Below are 18,755 nucleotides of genomic sequence, written 5' to 3' on the forward strand. Positions count from 1 at the left end.
ATAAATAAATAAATAAAAATACGTAATCCTAACCCTGCAAGCAAGAACTGGTGGGACCATAAAATAGAGAAAGTAGCAGAAAATGAAGAAGCTAAAATGCTCAGACAGGCACCTGCCACATAACATTCCAGACTTAACAATTGTTGATAAGAAAGGCAAAAACATGTGGATAGTGGACGTGACAGTACCTGCAGATAGCAGAAAAGAAGGAACTGGAGAAGATAACAAAATACAAAGACCTACAAATAGAAATAGAATGTGGCAATAGAAAGCAAAGATAGTACCAATAGTAATAGGTGCCTTGACAGAAACCCCAAAACAACTGGCGCACCAGTTGAACACTACTACTGGCATTGACAAATTCACCACCAGTCAATTGCAGAAGGCAGCTTTACTTGCAACCACCTACATCCTGCAATGGTACCTATAGCACCATCAAACATCCACATCTGCCTATCTCAGGTTCTTGGGAAATCCAGTCTGATTATTGGCTGACTGTGCAACGAATCATAATAAAAGTCTGCCTATATTTCAGGTCCTGGGAAGGATTCAATAGGTGGATAAACATGACTAATTTAGTCTAGACATCTAGCTGGGTTAAGAGTAAGTTCCCATCTCTAACTCTGACTTTAACCTGATACTTACAAACCCACTGCTTATTACTAAAAATGGTGGATAGCGTCCTCCTTCCTTGAGTTGACAAAGCGCTGAAGACACATAATGCTTTCAGGAGCCACCACAAAGTGCTAAAAACATGCTATATATTAAAAATGAGCACCTTTGCCTTTCCTGAAAGGATTGTGTGGCTTCAGAGTTTTGTTGGCTCTAGAAAGAATGCCATCCACAAGTTTTAGTAATAGACAGTAAGTAATGATGATCATTTAGTAATAATTACATATCACATGCCTAGCTATTCTCCAATAGTAGTACTCTGCTCATATCTTAAAAAGAAATGGTTCCATATTCTAGTTCTTCAAGACTGTTTTAAACCAACATTTTAAAATATCAACTTAACATTAAAAACCTCAATTCAATTGTTGCCAATACTCTAATTTGTGGGGGGTGTATTGGTACAAAAATAAATCTAATGATCAGCCAGGATCAGATTGCTATAATTAAGTCATTCAGTTAGATTCAGACTCACAAAGAGCACTTCAGGTGGAACACAACAACTCTTTAAAATTCAGAAACTTAAAAACACCAAGGACAGAGTTCATTACTGACAATATGATGGTTTCGGTCAACTGTATAAATATGCAATGTTTGTATAGCCAGCAACAAAGTGTGAGTTTCTCAAGTAATGGAGAGGGCAGTTAATTATATCTGGTATAAAATATGCTGTAGGCATTTTAAAATATCCAAGTATGTTTTCTCTTTCTGCAACTGAAAAACAACTGGGGAGATCTAGCAGATGAAAAGTTATTAAGGAATATATTCTATGCAAAAATAAATGTAAAAATTATTAAGTCTACTACTACTGTTACAGTAAAATAAAAGTTTATTCAGTATGCTATTACCTCAAGAGTGCCTCTTTTAGTTGGGTTTAGCACCAGGAAACGTTTTAGCAGGTTTTCACAATCTGTTGACATGTAGAAAGGAATCCTGTATTTTCCTCTTAACACTCTCTCTCTGAGTTCCTTAAATCAACAGCGATCAGAAAATTACAAAAAGCAGTCAATATGCTAATACAGCTGAGAAATGACACAAAAAGTATTTCCCATTCCTCATCTTTTAAATATAAATTAGCTACATACCTTCAGATTCTGCCCGTCAAAAGGGAGAGATCCACTCACAAGAGTATAAAGAATGACACCTAAGCTCCAAACATCTACTTCAGGTCCATCATATTTCTTGCCTTGGAAGAGTTCTGGAGCAGCATAGGGAGGGCTGCCACAAAATGTGTCCAGTTTATTACCAACTGTAAACTCATTACTAAAACCAAAATCAGCTATTTTAATGTTCATGTCTGCATCAAGTAATAGATTTTCAGCCTATAGGGAAAAAGATAATTTGATAAGACTGGGGGGGGGGAATTTCTTGGCACAAAAAATAAACAGCTGGCCTTCAAGATGAGGTTTATATAATTGGCATAACAGTTAAAGATTTAACAGATAAACAGTTGAACATTATCTGGCAACTGAAAATAAAGAATGTAAAATATACCCAATTATTTATTATTACTTAATAAAGATTTATCATCTTTATGAAAAGATAGCAAAAAGCTGGGCATTTTTTTTCAAAAGCTGAAGCTTCATAATTAATTTTCAGAATATTGTTTAGAACTGAGTAAAAAAGGAAAGATAAGGTAGAAGCTTTTGGCAGTGAGAAATTAAAGTGAAACAGTTGAAGTTTTAAAGGTGGCCACTGAAGAAGGAAAGGAAAGCTAGAAAACAGGTTTAAAATCTTGGAACAACACATGAAGAACTGAGGAAATAAGGGAAATTAAGCAAAGATGCTGAAAGCCCAAACAAAGATGGAGTTATAAGGATATTATAGTACATGCAAGCTGGAATGTTGCTGCTGTTACAGTCTGGAAATAGACTATATCACACTAAGTAAGAACAACTTTTCATAGAGACAAGGAGTGATGGAATAATAAACATAGACAGTGTGAGGCTATGTAAAGCTTAAAATAAGGAGTTAGATGTGTTGCTTCTACTTTTGCCTTTAAATCATCTTGTGCAACAGAGCCCCTTTTAGTATAAAAAACATTTTAAAATACTTTTTTGTATGTTTTCCTAAAATAAGTTCAACTCTATTAAAATGCCAGCCAAATATTAGCCTTAACATGCCAAGCTAGTTCATCTTTGTCACAGAATATAATCCATTATTTTTTTCAGACTAAAGCAAAAGTTAAATGTAAGAGTAAAAAAATATGGACTAAAATTGTAAATTATTGCACATAAAATTCTTTATAATTCTCTTACCTTGAGATCTCTGTGAACAATATGCTTTTGGTGGCAATACTGCACTGCAGATACTATCTGTATAGAAAGGTTCGATGATAAAAATAGACATTGTTTATAGAATCAGATTCTGCAGTCACATATTCTAGCAACTGTGCTTAAAGTTAGGAAAAGTTATAGAGTTTATATAGGACATAATATGAGTGCGAAGGAGTGCAGCTCCAAATATATTTTTCAAAATTAGTAAGAATTATTCAAATAGTAGTATTTACTACAATACTGAAGGCAAGTCTATTATTCATATTGGCTGTTATTAATCTTCCATTAGCCGCCCACTTTTTAAAATTTTCTGAGTAATTCCCATGGGCCCTAAATGTGCCCATGCATATTTTTGAAATAAAATTAATGATGAAGGTGAGTCCTTTGCTATGTAGAATTTAGTCCCCATATGCAAAAATATATTTTTTAAAACTTATATTAAGATAGAAATCTGGGTTCTAAGAAAGTTATTTTAAAGATTGTAATGGTAATAACATAATTATACAAAAGTAATTCATTTAGAGTACAGAAAAAAAGCTCTTTCAATAACATAAAGAAGGATTATAATTAAAAAAATCAATTCTAACAAGGAAAACAAATTTGCAAGACTGCATAAGAAGCCTACATGATTACAACAAAATGCTCAGTAAAAGATCTGAAAATTAAAACTGCACATATAAAAGATGCATATAGATGGAGGAAAGAGTAATGTACCACCAAGGAAGAGTACACAATTGCAAAGAGTCCATAATTGCAAAGTTGGTCTTACAGTGAGTAGAGATTGACAAAGAATATCAGGAACAATTAAAAGAACTCATTCAGAAATGTTCAAAATAAAGAGAGAAATAAATCAGTATCTTATCTGCATAATTAAGTCAGTTAAATACTAGCAGACAAAAAAAGAAAGAAAACAAAAAATAAATTACTCAATTCCAGCTTCTGCTCAATCTTCCTCAGTAAGATGGGATGTGTTCCTCTTGGCAATTACAAAGAGCAGAATGAAGGGGCAAGCCTAAAGCATGGGACTGAAGAAGTGTGATATGAGTAACATGAACTCTCTAAGGCCAGATGCAAAGCAAGGGAGCTTATTGATAATCTGGTTGAACCTCTATGAATTCTGGACAGGTAATGAAGTATCAGATGAATGTAGAGAACAAATGTCCCTCAAAAGATTAAAAGAGGAGGATCCACAGAAACTCTTCCAGCTGAGTTTTAGGCTGGAATGCAGGACTGAAGTTGTTCACATTTGGGCCACTAAGAAACTGTTTTGGATTCTCTACTCTTTTAATATTTTTATTAATTATTTAACTAAGCAAGTGAACAAAATGCTTATCAAATCTGCAGATGACACATTGGATGGAATATTAATATCCCATTCATAAACCATTTTCACAACTTACAAAAATGAGCTAAAGATTAACAGGTTGAAATATAATACATAAAAGTAAAATTCTTCACTTAGGAAAAAGAAATCAGTATAGGATGAGGAACAGCTGGTAACAGCACTTGTGAAAAATGTCTTCATAAACAAGTGGGTTGCAAACTGAGAATAAGCCAACAATGTGATTACTGCATGAACAGCAAATGAAATTTTAAACAGCAATAAAAACAAATTGAAATCACAATAGTTCCACTTCCTTCTAGGTTAATCACACTGCCTCTCAAAGCTTGTGCCCAGTTGTGGACATCAGAATATAAAAAGGAATTAGACAAACTGGAGCAGGTTCTGAGAACAGCAAACTGAATTATCAGGGAGCTAAAAATTGAATCCTATGATGAAATATTGAAAGAATGGAGATATTTAGCCTGAAAAGAGGGAATATGACAGCATTCTTTAAATATCTGCAAAGGTATCAGAAGATACCAAGACCTGTTCTCATCCTACAGAGCATCAAAATCAATTTAAGATAAAGAAAGCACATGCTAATTGAATATTAGGAAACATTCCACAATAATGTATTTTTGCTTCTCTTTACTTGACATACTAAAGCTGAAGAGAGACAGACATAAGTTGTCAATCCTTTAGGTTCCTTTATAGAACTGAGATTAGATTTAATGGCCTAAAAGTCTTTTCCTGCTCTGATTGGATTCTTCTATTAAGAGTATTCTCCATTAACTCCTTGTAGAAACACTGTATTATGTAGGAGTTACCTTCCTTTAATTCTGTATCATATAACTTACAGCATCAACATTGGTGGACTGCTGTCACATTGTTGAAGTCAATTTTATCAGTATTTTCCACCATGAACAAATGCCTCTATAAGGATGAGATCAATCATTAACAGAAAACTTGAAATATTTTACATCAAATTATTTTTATACCTGTCTAAATTTCGCTCTTGCCTCTTTTTCCTTCATTCTTCCATGTGCAACTAGATAATCAAATACCTCCCCTGTAATTAAGGCATAAAAAAGAAAAACAGATCACTTAATGATCAAATAGTAAATTATTCTTCACTGTGACAATAAATGTATAATTAGAAACTAACAGGACATTCATGTGTAATCTTATAGATTTCAAGTTATATTTTATTAAACGTCTTCAGAATTATGTTGTTTCTACTTGTTTTGGGGTTTTTGTTTAATACTTTAGAACAGGGGTGTCAAACTGCCGGCACCATGGGCTGGAAGCGCCCTCCGGAAACTGCACCCATCCCATTGCCGGCAATGGCAAAACTGTCCCGATACGTTGCGTGACATCACATGACGTCGAGAGTTTGACATGTCTGCTTTAGAACAATCATTTTACATTAATATTAATTTTGAACTACTGTGAACATTTTGAAACACTGGAGGATAAATGGGCTATAATTGTTTAGATAAGTAAGTCAAATAACTACAAGAAATGACAGCAGGAACAAAGCAGAAAGACTCTTTCTCTTTCTCACTTTCCAACTTTCTCACCAATGTTGGAATTGGTATTCCAAAACATGCTTTTTCTAATCTTAGTGATGTAAGATAATCATGACAGCAATAATAAATAACACCGAATCTAATTTTGATCCAAAATGGTGATTCCTTTAGATTCAACTGCATATTGCATGAAAGAGATAATTTTGCCTGTGCTCAATCTCCTTTAATAAATGGCACTGGGTAATTAACTTTTAGTAACACAAGGAAGAAAAAAGTATTATTATTTATACCATATTATTTTATATTTTTTTAGTTTTGTATATGATTTGTTAAGTCCTGATCATGCTTCTTTTTCCCCCAAGCTGTAGTCTATGGGACAGTTCAAATATTGAGAATGTTTGCTGTCCATTATGTCAAATTCTTCCCCGCTTTCTGTATTAAATAAGGTCAAAATTATTGTTGCAGCAATATCACATAAAGTTGGATCACTAATGATGGGAAACTGAAGAAGTTTATAATGACTTGTACCTAGTGTTAGAATCAAGAGTAAATACATGAATATAATGTGAAGGGGGAAACTGCCTGAATCACTTTCTTATACTACCACAGACAGATTCCTCTGTCCAGTTATTAGCAATTTTCCATCATCTAAAGCCTCATATTTAGAGCCTGTAGCTCTCCTGAACTTTTACATACAATGATACGCAGATGACTTTGGGGAAACTATGTGAGCTGCTTTCCCATCCTATAACAAATATAGTGCACATATTTTAAGAGAATTGGAAAGAATTTCAGGATAACATATCTTGAATTCCTTTAAAGCTCCCCCATAATGTATATGTAAGAAATTACTTCTGCAGTTAGGGAAGCAGGGACTGTGGTTACTATGCTTCTATACTTGAGAGAGTTGCATGACTTCAAGGAAGATCCCTATAAATGGAGTTTGCAAGGAAAACATATGCCAAAGCAACAATCCCTCACCTTGGAAAATATGTGAAAGCTCTTCACAACCCCATTTTTTCAGGGTCTAGAACAGAGTGGTTTAACTTCCAAACTATTTAGGCCCAACAGGAAAAAAAATCTCCATACTAATTTGCAAATTATGATTGGTCACTAGGTTCAAAGTTATAATGGACTCTTGAAAAGCTAGTCATCACCCAGTTTCAAAGTTATGGCCACTGCAGCAGCCCTGCAATCACATTAACAAAATTTGGGTGGATTTTCCCTTATGATTGACAGCAGCGATGCTGTAGTAGCCTCCTGCCCATTTCTCTCAAAATCCTGCTCCACAGGCCTTCAGCCTGCTTTCATACTCCATTGAGTCCCAGACCCTCCTCCCCAACCCCTCACTGATTGCTCGCTTGTCTTCTGTAGAGCTCCAGAGCTTGAGTTGGAGACAAAAAGCAAGCTGCTCCATTCCTTGGCATCCCTAGGCTGCACGACTCTGTCCTGGAAGCAGATACCATTTTTGGAGTGGCCACAATATAGATATTCGATATTGCCATGAAGCTAACAGGGATGCCCAGTGGCAAAACAGCCTGCTCTCCTTCACCAATGCAATCTCTGGAGCTCTGGAATTCCACAGAACGTAAGCTAGTGATTGGTGACAAGGGGTAGGGAGGAGAATGTGGGACCTGGTGGGGAGGGAAACAGGCCCAAAGCTTGTGGAGATCCCAAGGGGCAGGAAGGGTACCTGAGGGGGGGACCCTGGAAGGCCAAGAACAAGTGGATGTGGGCCTATGCTAGGCTTCCCCTACCTGAGGCACCTGTAACAGCCATATCAATAATCAGCCAGCAACCACTTATTCAAGTAATCTGTCAACGCTGCTAACATTGGATGTTTTTCCACTGGCAACAGATGGAGATGCAACCGTTTTCTTCTTTTTCTTTTTAGAGTTAGATGATGCTGGGGGAAGGAATGTGGATGAGAGTCTAGCTAGACATAATAATACTGAACCTAGTGTGAGAACCAAGGTTATTGAAATAAGAGATAAAGAATTGGCGGGCTGGAGAGCTGGAGGGGAAGCCCGCGTTTCAAAATAATTGGGCAATGTGATTTATGACTGTTAATTGGAGGGGGGAATTGTGCTTTGATACTATGTGCTCTGGGGAGGGGAACTCAGTTTTTGGCTTCAATTATGTTAGTGCTGATGCTATGCTACTCAAATAAAGATTCCTTAGGTAAACAATACCTCAAGGTTCTTCGAAGAGTGTCATCTTTCAGAATGATGACATTTAAGCCCAAAACTCCAACTTTTGGCTTAAACTATCTTGGGGTCCCGAGCCAGTCACTGTCCCAGAATCAAGGGATAAGCCGACAAAGATTCAGGGAAGATATCAGCATGGAGAGAGAACACCTGAAACCAGCACCCTGGCAGTGGCTGCTACCCCGGGGGGTTGGAGCGACAGCCAGTGCACCAATGGAGAAGGAACTTTTTCAGCCTTCCCAGCTGGGGGCAAAGCCCATGTTGCTGATCTGGTTGTGAGAATAGGCCCAGTCCAGCAGAGACTCCAGACACCTCAAGATGGCCTTGCCACATTCTAGTGCTTCAAAGGCAGACGAGGTTGAGCTACGATGAAGAGATTCCCACATGTCACGTTCCCCAGACCGGTGGAGAGCTACAAAATTGTCTGTCGCTAAGGACTTGGGTGAGTGGAAGTACCTGACCACAGCTCGTAGTCAGTCAGTGGAGAAGTTGGTGGAGAGGTTCGAGGAGCTAGAGATGAGAAGCAAAGAGCAACCCTCCCATTCCCCATACGCCAGCGATCAGGATGATCGACGAGACAGCCACCAACTCCTGACAAGGGGAACCCCCAGCCCCTCCTGTACAGATCAGACAGCCTCCCTGTCCTCGAAGCCCCCTACCAGAGCCTCCAGCCCCGCAGAGAGAGATAGCTTCAGCTGTCACCCCTTCAAAAGCCCAGATTGCTGCCGAGATAATAGCCCAAATCATTGACGGGACAACCAATCCCCGGATCGACATGCTTATCGATCATCCAGCCCGGGGCCCCCACAGCAATTTTTTTAAAATTCCATTTATATCCCGCCCTTCTCCGAAGACTCAGGGCGGCTTACAAACTTAGCAGTAGCCTTCATTCTATGTATATGCCTGCTTATTAGGGCTTTCACACACACCCCAAGCGGCATTATTACAAAGTCAGCTTAATTGCCCCCAACAATCTGGGTCCTCACCTACCTCGGAAGGATGGAAGGCTGAGTCAACTTTGAGCCTGGTGGGATGCGAACCTGCACTAATTGCAGGCAGCTGGTGTTACTTAAGGAGGCATTAGCCCACTGCTCCACCAAGGCTCTGGGGGATGCCGCAGATGGTAGCCCAGCAATCTCTGCTAGTGCAGCAGCCAAACTGAGGGTGGTCGCAGCCCCCAAACGTGCAGCAGCTGATTGGGGACTTTCAACAACTTGGGGTGATGCAGCCACCAGATCAGTAACAGATGGGAGTACAGCAGCAACAGTGAGGATGGCCGCTGACTCCGAATGTACAGCTATTTATTTTATTTTATTACATTTATATACCGCCCTTTCCCGAAGGACTCAGGGCGGTTTACAGGGTAATTAAAAACAAAAATACAAAAGTTAAAAACAAATTTAAAAAATTATATCTGTCCCTGAATAAGTAAAACCCCAGTTAAAATTAAAATTAAAATTAAAATTCACAGCCTGGGCCAGAGAGCTCGAAGAGCCAGGTCTTCAGGTCCCGGCGGAATGAACGGAGGTCGGGGGCAGTCCTAAGCTCCACTGGCAGCTGGTTCCAAAGGGCAGGCGCACCCACTGAGAAGGCCCTATCCCTGGGTGTCGTCCGCCGGCAATCTCTTACCGGTGGCACCCTGAGAAGACCCTCCCTGTGGGAGCGCACTGGACGAAGGGAGCTTGATGCCGGCAGCAGGTGTTCCCTCAGATATCCCAGACCCAAGCCATTTAGGGCTTTATAGGTCATCACCAGCACCTTGAATCTCACCCAGAGGGCAACCGGGAGCCAATGCAGCTCGCGGAGTAGAGGTGTTACATGGGAGTATCGGGAGACCCCCATCACAACTCGCGCGGCCGCATTCTGCACCAGCTGAAGCCTCCGAGTGGTCCTCAAGGGCAGCCCCATGTAGAGAGCGTTGCAGTAGTCTAAACGGGAGGTCACGAGCGCATGAGTGACTGTGCGTAGGGCATCTCGGTCCAGATAGGGTCGCAACTGGCGCACCAGGCGAACCTGGGCAAAAGCCCCCCTTGGTCACGGCTCCTATATGGTCTTCAAAATTGAGTCGTGAATCCAGGAGGACGCCCAAGTTGCGAGCCCTATCAATGGGGGGTAATACCTCACCCCCCATCGTTAGAGATGGAATAGTCTGGTTAGCCCGAGATGCCGATATGCACAGCCACTCAGTCTTGGCGGGATTGAGACGAAGCCTGTTTCTCCCCATCCAGACCTGGACCGCCTCCAGGCAACGGGACATCACGGCGAGGGCATCGCTGGGTTGGTTCGGGGTGGAAAGAAAAAGTTGGGTATCATCAGTGTACTGATGATACCCCACCCCGAAACCACGAATGATCTCACCCAGCGGCTTCATATAGATGTTGAACAGGAGGGGCGAGAGAACCGACCCGAGGAACTCCACAAACGAGAGGCCTCGGGGCGGATCTCTGCCCTCCCATCAACACCGACTGCGAACGGCCCAGGAGATAGGAGAACCACTGTAAAACGGTGCCTCCCACTCCCAACCCCCTGAGACACCGCAGTAGGATACCATGGTCGATGGTATCAAAAGCCGCTGAGAGATCTAATAGGACCAGGACAGAGGAACAACCCCTGTCCCGAGCCCGCCAGAGATCATTCACCAGCGCGACCAATGCCATCTCCATGCTGTATCCGGGCCTGAAACCCGATTGGTACGGGTCCAGATAATCAGTTTCCTCCAGGAACAGAGGAAGCTGATGCGCCACTACACTCTCAACAACCTTCGCCAAAAAGCAAAGGTTGGAGACTGGACGATAGTTATTTAAAACAGCCGGGTCCAGGGCAGGCTTTTTGAGGAGGGGTCTCCCCATGATCCTGTCCACATCATCAGGGGAAACAGGATCGAACTCAGTCCAGATATCACGCTCAAGACCGTCTGATTCCTCCACGTCAGACTCTGCCCAGTCAGAGTCCAGACCGGTCCGGATCTGAGCGATTTTGTCCGCCAGATGATGACTGAACTCCTCAGCCCGTCCCCGTAAGGGATCCTCCCTCACCTCCTGATTAAGGAGGGAGCGAGTTACCCTAAACAGGGCGGCCGGGCGATTATCTGTGGACGTGATGAGGGCAGCGAAGTAGTTAGACTTCGCCGTCCTTATCGCCGCAAGATAAGACCTTATAAAGGTTCTTAACTGCAATCGGTCAGATTCAGATCGGCTGGACCTCCAACCGCTCTCTAGACCCCGTCTCCGACGCTTCATCTCCCGGAGCTCCGCAGAGAGCCACGGAGCCCAACGGGATCTGCGCCGGGTCAGAGGTCGCAAGGGTACAACACAGTCAAGTGCCCCGGCGGCCGCCCTTTCCCAGGCATCCACCAGGGCATCGACTGGGCTGTGGGTGAGGGGCCTGCAAGCGATGGGGATCCAGCAACAACTCCCTCAGGGGCCACAGGGGGGCCTACAGTAACTGGGAATAGCCCCCCACAGGCCAGCAGCAGGGGGGCTGGCAGCAGCCCCCATCCAGGCAACCATTGTGAGACCTACGGCAACTAGGGATGGCACAACAGCTGTGGTGGTGGCAACAGCCCCCAAATGTGCAGCAACTGTAGGGAGGCTTGCAGCCACTAGAGGTGCAGCAGCTTCCATGGGGGGGGCAGCAACAGCTGGGGGTGCAACAGCCACAGTGGGAAGGTTAGCAACCATTGATGGCACCACCCCCTCAGAGCAACCTTCGATGGGGACCCAGAGAAGCTGATTTTTTTTCTTCAACGAAGTGCGCTCTCACTGGAGCTGCTGTGCCTATCTCTATCCGAACCCAGCCGCTATGGTCGACATGATTGTGTCCAGTTTAGAAGAAGCATTTGAGTGCCTGAACAATTTATATAACGAGCAGGCACCCAAATTGGAGGACCCCCATCTCTTCTTCCTAGGACTGAGAGCAAGGTTCAAGGACCCATCCATTGCCCTCAAAGCGGAAGAACAAGTCCACAAGATAAAGCAAGCCGGCAGGCCTGCACTGGAATACGTATGAGTTTCACAAGATAGCTGGTTGGATAGAGAGGAAGCCCGAGCAATCCCTAGTCCAGGGGTCGGCAACCTTAAACACTCAAAGAGCCATTTGTACCTGTTTCCCACAGAAAAAAAAACACACTGGGAGCCACAAAACCCTTTTGACATCTAAAATGAAGATAACACTGCATATATTGTTTTTTTTACCTTTATGCTATGTATAAAAAAACTAGTGTGTTGCATTTATGAAATCAATTAACTGCTACAAAGAAAACAAATTTTTATTTCTGCATGCAACCAAAACATTTTGAACTCCAAAAAAAAAAAAGACGCCAGGTCGAAGGTTACTTTCAAATAAAATACTCAATGTCTATTTGAGTCCTCCTCGTATTTATGAAATAAAAAGCCGGTGCAAACTATAAAAACTACAAATAGAAAAATAGAAAAAAAAATGGGGGGAAAAAAAGGACAGGAGAAAGAGGGGAAAAAACCCTTTCTCCTTCATCCCAACAGGTAAAAACAATTTTAGTAGCTTATCTACCATCTTTAAATGTAGCATAATTATCCCCATACATCTCTTAGTTAAAAAAAATCAAAGTATTTCATTAAGGACAACCACATATATTCACATTCTCTCTCCCTCCCTCCCTCTCTCTCCCTCCCTTCCCTCTCCCTTTCTACCCATTCATTCGTCCGAATGCCGGCATGTGCCCACACACATGCGTGCACCCACACACAACTTTTTCTATCTTGCTTTCGTGGGGATAGAGAGGAGGAACCGGCCCAAATAGAATGGGACGAATGACGGCTGTTGTAAGACGCCCACTGCATCTCAGGTACCACCATGGCTGACACACCACAGATGTTCTTATTCAGCTGGCTCTACACACACACACACACACACACACACACACACACACACACACACACAGAGACACACACACACACACACACACAAAGTTTCATCTGTCGGAACCAAAAAACTACAAGCAGCAAACTTGTAGTTAAGGATAGGTAATAGGAAAGATGAGGAGTATCATAGTAACACAGCTTTACTAATTATTTTGACAGTGTTGTAGGAATTAGTTGTTAAGCAGAGTGACGGCATGGGGGAAAAACTGTCTTTATGTCTAGTCATTCTGGTGTGCAATGCCCTGTAGTGTTGTCTTGAGGAAAGAAGTTGAAATAGTTTATGTCCAGGATGTGAGGCATCTGTAGATAATTTTCACAGCCCTCTTTCTTGCTTGTGGTGTATACAGGCCCTCAATGGAAAGCAGGCTGGTAGCAATTGTTTTTTCTGTTTTTTTCTAACTATCCGATGAAGTCTGTGTCTGCCTTGTTTGGTTGCAGTTCCAAACCAGACAGTTATAGAGGTGCAAAGGACAGACTCAATAATTCCTTTGTAAAACTGTATCAGTAGCTCCTTGGGCAGTGTGAGTTTTCTGAGTTGGCGCAGGAAGAACATTCTTTGTTGTGCTTTTTTATGACATTTCTGATGTTAGGTGTCCATTTTAAATCTTGAGATATAGAACCTAGAAACTTGAAGGTCTCTACTGTTGATACTGTGTTGTCTAGTATTGTAAGAGGTTGTAGAATAGTAGTTTCTCCTTAAGTCTACTGTCATTTCTACAGTTTTGAATGTGTTCAGTTCAAGATTGTTCCAGCTGCACCACAAGGCTAGTTGTTTAATCTCCCATCTGTATGCTGATTTGTTGTTGTCTCGAATGAGGCCAATCACTGTTGTATCATCTGCAAACTTCAGTACTTTAACAGAGGGATCTTTCGAGATGCAGTCATTGGGATATAGAGAGAAGTGGAGAGAGCACACAGTCCTGGAGGGCCCCCGTGCTAATTGTACACGTATCTAATGTGATTTTGTCTAGCTTCACTTGCTGCTTTCTGTCTGTTAGAAAGCTTATGATCCACTTACAGGTGTGGTCAGTCACGGCTAGCTGATTTAGTTTAGTGAAAAGAATTATCTGGAATGATGGTATCGAATGTTGAGCTAAAATCTACAAAAGGGACCCTTGCATAGGTCTTTAGAGATTCAAGATGTGGTAGGATGTAGTGCAGAGCAATATTAACAGTATCATCTGCTGATCTATTTGCTCGGTAGGCAAATTGCAAGGGGTCTAAAAGCAATTTCTGTGATAGTTTTCGGGTGGGCCAGCACTAACCTTTCAAAGGTTTTCATAACTACAGATGTGAGAGGAATCCATTTGCAGTCATTCAGTTCTTCAATGGAGGGCTTCTTTGGCACTGGGATGATAGTAGAGCATTTGAAGCAAGAAGGAACATAGCACATCTCAAGTGATTTATTAAAGATTCGGGTGAAGATGGGGGCCAATTGATCAGCACAAGCTTTCAAGCAAGGAGTTATCTTGTCTGGGCCTGGTGCTTTTCCAGGCTTTTGTCTGTGAAATAGACCTTGCACATCATTTTCTGTCATCACCAGAGCTGGGGAACCCAAGGGGATGGGGTCAGTTGTAGGAGGTATGGCTGTTATTGGTGTATCTGAGATGGAGATGGTGCAGAACATCTATCCAGAGGGGAAGACTAGCTGGAGAGGCCCTGTTAAAGAAACTCCTGAATTCAAAGACTAGATAGAAAGGGAAGTGCTTGGAGAGTGATGAATCCATTAGCTACTTTGTGTGGTCAAAGGTTTTAAACAACAACAACAACCACCACAAAAACAATAATAAGTGGTGATGGGAAAAGCTATAGATTTTCCAGGCATTAAAAATATTCCTCAATGTTGACATCACCAATAAAATATGGGCCTTCATGTACCTGTCCATCTTATCCCTAGTAAGCCTCTGAAACCATTTTTAATGCTGTGCAGGTTAATGGACTCAAATTGATCTTGGATAATCTAGCCCAAGACCATTAAGTGCTTTAACAATCATTAACTATACTTTATATTGAACCCAGAAACAACAGAAAATCAATAGAGTTGGTAGATAATCACAGCTCCAAGTTGACTGTTGGGACTTAGCCAACCAATGGTCTAGAAAAGGATTAATTTTGCCTTATTTAGATGGTAGTACAGAGGAAATTATTTGTATGTTTTTGTTTAAAAAAGGAAGACTTGATATAGCTTTCAGCTTGTAGCTATTATTGAAATATGTCTTTTCCTACCTGCAAGACAAATTGCATGAAAATTAAACACCTCATTTTCAGAAGTCAATTTAACATCAAATATTGGGACTGTCCAGAATATTAATAAAAATTAAATTAAAAACCAAAAGCATGACTAAGCCAAGATAGGGAAAATCCTGAAGTAGAAACTAATCAATCATAATAAAACCACAAGGGATTAAATGTGATTTGAAGCCCAATATGAAGACCATCCTGACCAGATTTAGTTCCTTTATAACTTTTAGAATAAATAAGTAAATAAAACTAAATATGAAATGTAAAACACAAAATTATTTAAAAAGTATCTGAGGATTTGGAGAAGCTAACTGTTCTAAAATAATCAGAAACAACTGTAAGCACTGATTCCTGAGGAGATAAAAGTATCAAAGTATTGCTAAAATTTAAGTTCCGATGCTTTGAAAAATATTTAAAATTTCTTTTATATTCTATTAAATATGACTATAAGCTGTTCCCACAGATAATCTTCCCACAGATAATCATGTTGCGCGTGGATAGGGCGCGCAACTTGGGAGTCCTCCTAGATTCGCGGCTTACCTTAGAAGATCATATAGTAGCCGTGACTAGGGGGGCTTTCGCTCAGGTTCGCCTGGTGCGTCAGTTGCGGCCCTATCTAGACCGGGATGCCTTGTGTACGGTCACTCATGCGCTCGTGACCTCTCGTCTTGACTATTGCAATGCTCTCTACATGGGGCTTCCCTTGAAGACCACTCGGAGGCTCCAACTGGTACAGAATGCGGCCGCGAGAGTTGTCTTGGGAGTTTCCCGGTACTCCCATGTTACACCTTTGCTCCGCGAGCTGCATTGGTTACCAGTTGTCTTCTGGGTGAGGTTCAAGGTCTTAGTGATGGTTTTTAAGTCCTTACATGGCATGGGTCCGGAATACCTCGGGGACCACCTGCTGCCGGCGTCAACTCCCCTCCGCCCTGTGCGTTCCCACAGAGAGGGCCTCCTCAGGGTGCCTCCGGTCAGAGAATGCCGGCTGGTGGCCCCCAGGGGGAGGGCCTTCTCTGTGGGCGCCCCGGCTTTGTGGAATCAACTGCCGGTTGAGCTCCGGATGGCACCGGATCTCCGCTCCTTCCGGCGCGGGTTAAAGACCCACTTATTCGAACAAGCGGGCCTGGCCTGATGGGGAGTTAATTTAGGGTTTTAAATATTTGTATATTTTATTGTTTTATTTTGGGCATTAATTTAATTCTATTTTAACTTTTGTATTTTTGTATTTTTATTATATGCCCTGTTCACCGCCCTGAGTCCTTCGGGAGAAGGGCGGTATAAAAATTTAATAAAACTATAAACTATAAAACTATAATCACCAGTTAATCTAATCAGTGTTCTTTATCACTGAGAAGGAAGCTATTCTATGTAAATAAAAAAAATCTGTTCAACCATTTCTTACAGTATTTACATGCTAAATATAAATAAATTGTTCTGTATATGAACAATGAGATCTCTTTTATAACTCTTAGTGACCAAGATTTCATTTTGTTTTCAAAAATGCAAAATAAAGAGGAAGTAATGAAGATAAAATTATCTTGTTTGTGGACAATTCTTAGGCTTAACCCCAAACATTTTGATAGCTAATCATAACAGTCTACGTATAAAATGTTTTATTGTGTACAAATAAAACAGAAAGTGATATACTGTGCTGTGCAAGTGATATACTGTACTGTGTACAAAGGACAAACCAGTGTAAAAATGTTTATTTGCAAATTAACATGTTATTTAGAAAATATATAAAGCACCAAGGACATAAAAGAAAGAATTGAGGGGAAAATACACATTTCAAGAATTACACTTTTTATTTTCCCAACTGGATGGAAACGGAGTTTATTAATATAACAAATACAATTATTTAAACAGGGCAAATAAATTAACAAGTACAAGTGTTTTTTGAAAGAACAAACATCTAAAGTTCTGGAATCCTATGCTAGATAACTTTTGAGTCCTTGCTTAATAACAAGGGAAAAGTAATCACTGAAAATAATTAAGTATTCTTATATTTACAAGGAAAGTAAAGTGGTGATTCTTAAATTTCTTATTCAAAAATAAAATTTTATATAAATAGAAGCTAGATAAATGTTTTGCATGCAAGTGCTTGAACTTACCTCCACTTGCATATTCCATGATTAAGTAGAGTGTTTTTTCAGTCTCAATTACTTCAAATAATTTAACTGGAACAATAACAACCAAAAAAAAGAAAGAGAAAGAACCAATTTAGAGATGCTATCAGTTATACGTATTTACTTCTACAATATTTGTGTATTTCATTCTCCTACCTGATATTCCAGTGAATGATATCACATACAAAATACATATTTTAATCAAATTTTCCTTGGAATACAAGAACAGCAAAGAATTGCTAAGCACATTAGAAACCTGGCTCCTTTTGCAAATTGCCATCTCAATTTTCTACTTAATGTCCTTTGGCTAGAAATGCTAACAACTGACTCTAAATAGTATGTTGTTTTCACTGAGTCATAGCCTCTCCTTAAGCTGAACTGCATATTCTATAATTAAAATCACAAGGGAATCTCAAAAGCAGTTTACAGGCAGAGATGAGTATTCACAGAAAAATGTCAAAAGACTTGCTAAACATCAGCTGAAAGAAAGGTCTCTGCATTGTAACAATAGCATTTTTTCTCTATTAGGGGATACAGTACTAAAACCAATTAAGTTCAGACCTCTATGTAGTTTCAGGAAGCACCCATTGATTATATTTTAGGAAGTCAACTCCACCCTCCCCCCCCAGAACAAATCAAAGGCTAATGCAGTAACATTTAAGTGAGCCCATCCTGTTATTTCACTGTCACATTCAGGAGATTTAAAATACTAGATACGTAAACATTTATTACTGTAATATATAATACAGCTAAATTTATTTAAATAAGCAAGCTAAAGCAATGGAAACAAAATAATAAAACATTACCTATTAATAATCATACAAGAATACATAATTATAACCTAGTTCTCCATTATATCCATCACAATTCCCATTCGAAATCAACACAAAACTTGCTTTTGATATCTTCTCAAGACAGCATAAGAATTCATTAATGGTAACAATTTTATTTTAAAATCTGAAAACTAACCTTTACCATTATTACTCTTTTTCTTAAGAAAGTCAGAAAAAATGTGTTCTATTTAGTTGACTAGGATTTGAATAGAAAGTTTTATTAAGAAAAAGTAAAATGCTGAATGATACTGATCTTGGTTCCGAACCAAACATATGGGAATTGTACTCCTCCATTCAGAGGTGCTTCATAATTTGAGGTTTTACTGGGTTAGTAAATGATCAGCAAGCAGCAGGTGTGGCAAATATTTTGTACAGTTACATTTTGTGCACCAATTTCAGCCATTCCTGGATAAGGGGTCTCAAAATTACTGATGCCTTACTGGCCTCCCATTTACATTATGATACTACATGGTGTTGCCCTTGGAAAATATATAGAAGCTACTGCATGGAGCTTCTTCTTCAAAAGCATATTACTATCATTTGAAAGAAATCAAAATGGCCTTTGAAGTAAACCAGGAAAAAAAACATTATTACTCAAGTTTTCTAATAGCAATAGCACTTAAGACTTATATACCACTTCACAGTGCTTTAC

At 40.3% G+C, this 18,755-nt stretch overlaps 1 protein-coding gene across 9 annotated transcripts in view; it reads right to left on the reverse strand.

Annotated features, from left to right (window-relative positions):
* The window catches only part of MARK3 (microtubule affinity regulating kinase 3), an 83,433-nt gene that overhangs the window by 24,977 nt on the left and 39,701 nt on the right, over positions 1–18,755 (reverse strand). For all 9 annotated transcript variants that reach the window (XM_081319685.1, XM_081319682.1, XM_081319684.1 and 6 more), the window contains 5 exons: positions 17,256–17,321; positions 5,268–5,338; positions 2,928–2,984; positions 1,755–1,991; positions 1,518–1,637 (listed from right to left, as the gene is read on the reverse strand). In XM_081319685.1, the coding sequence (XP_081175811.1) occupies positions 1,518–1,637; positions 1,755–1,991; positions 2,928–2,984; positions 5,268–5,338; positions 17,256–17,321 (551 nt within the window). The remainder of the gene's footprint in view (positions 1–1,517; positions 1,638–1,754; positions 1,992–2,927; positions 2,985–5,267; positions 5,339–17,255; positions 17,322–18,755) is intronic.

The sequence above is a fragment of the Vipera berus genome (assembly GCF_964194415.1).
Source record: "Vipera berus genome assembly, chromosome: 1".
Taxonomy (NCBI): Eukaryota; Metazoa; Chordata; class Lepidosauria; order Squamata; family Viperidae; genus Vipera; species Vipera berus.